Source organism: Olea europaea, chromosome 18 (assembly GCF_002742605.1).
Source record: "Olea europaea var. sylvestris chromosome 18, O_europaea_v1, whole genome shotgun sequence".
NCBI classification, from domain to species: domain Eukaryota; kingdom Viridiplantae; phylum Streptophyta; class Magnoliopsida; order Lamiales; family Oleaceae; genus Olea; species Olea europaea.
In genome coordinates this window covers 15525027-15526235 of record NC_036254.1, presented here as the reverse complement: position 1 = coordinate 15526235, position 1209 = coordinate 15525027, and the positions used below count along the sequence as shown (strand labels likewise).

The 1209-nt window shown below is 36.6% G+C and overlaps 1 protein-coding gene across 1 annotated transcript; it reads right to left on the bottom strand.

The window, feature by feature from the left end:
• Nucleotides 1–342: 342 nt before the first annotated feature.
• On the bottom strand, nt 343–1209 carry LOC111366795 (B3 domain-containing protein At5g24050-like). The gene has a single exon (XM_022987490.1). It carries the CDS (start codon nt 1207–1209, stop codon nt 343–345), a length of 867 nt encoding a protein of 288 aa, XP_022843258.1.

Sequence of the window (1209 nt, the reverse complement as noted above, 5' to 3'; positions counted from 1 at the left end):
AAATTTATTCAAAGGTTATCATCTCCAATCCAAAGAAAACCATATTATCTATTTTGTACTAAAAAACTTATTATGAACATACCCAAGAAGAAAAACAAGTAATTATGCTCTTGTTTAAGTCCCATTCTTGTCATAAAAATGTATTTTTGAATAGTGTATTGATGTAAAATGTGAGATTAAAAAATAAGGAAATTTTTCGAATTTACGTGTAACATTATTTGATTGAAGAGTGTGCGGTTGAAATGAATTCAAAACATCGTTAAAAAATGCTTTTTTTCCCCCAAGAATGGAGCTCAAACAAGAGCTATATTGCATAACTCCAAAATAACGTCATCTTACTCTTCAGGCAAGCTTGACAAGCACAAACAGCAATTCTTCATCGACTCGAACAGCCCAAAGTTGCATGACATCTCCAATCATGAGTTTGTTATTCTCACGAATTTTGCCCCAAGTTTTATTCAACACGTACGACGAACTTGAACGTCCCGAATCTTTCTTCAAGTCCCATCTTCTCAACTCCACAGTACCTTCTCCAAGCAGTGGCTCGATTATCTTCACTTTCATAGCCATTTTTCGTCCCTTACTCGCGTACTTTGACAGATTTGTCTTCTCTTCATTGCTCAGGAACTCCTCTCTAATCTGATTTGCCGGAATGGTGAACCGGTTTTGATCCTGAGCCATATCACTGGCGAACAATTGCTTCTGTATTACCAACTTTATTTCCAAGACAGTTCTACCTTGTGCTAGGGAAAAAATTGCATTTTTGAATTGTATGGGTAATGGAGGCGCTGGCTCTTCCGTCGGATTAATGTTGTTTCTTGATGAAGATCCTTCTCCACTTCTGCCATTGCTTTTCGCCTTCCTCTTGCTTGATTTTCTCTTTCTTTTTCTCTCAGTACTGAATTCAGAGGACATAATTATTGAGTCGTTCTCCATTAATGGGTCTGCAACAACAGGTTTCTTGAGATACTTTTCTCTTAATTGAACTCCAAGGGCTGCTTCGTATTTATTCTCAATGATTTTCTTGATAGAATTTTCTTTCAGTTTCTTGGATGCATCATCTTCTTCAACATCTTCGATCCGCCCCCAATTGTTTTCATTATTATTCATATTAGGTTTTTTGATCATCATGCTTTCTTCATCAACATCAAAAATCCCGGCCTCGCGCATTAATACAGGAAGTAGGATTTTTGATAAAAACTTGGACAT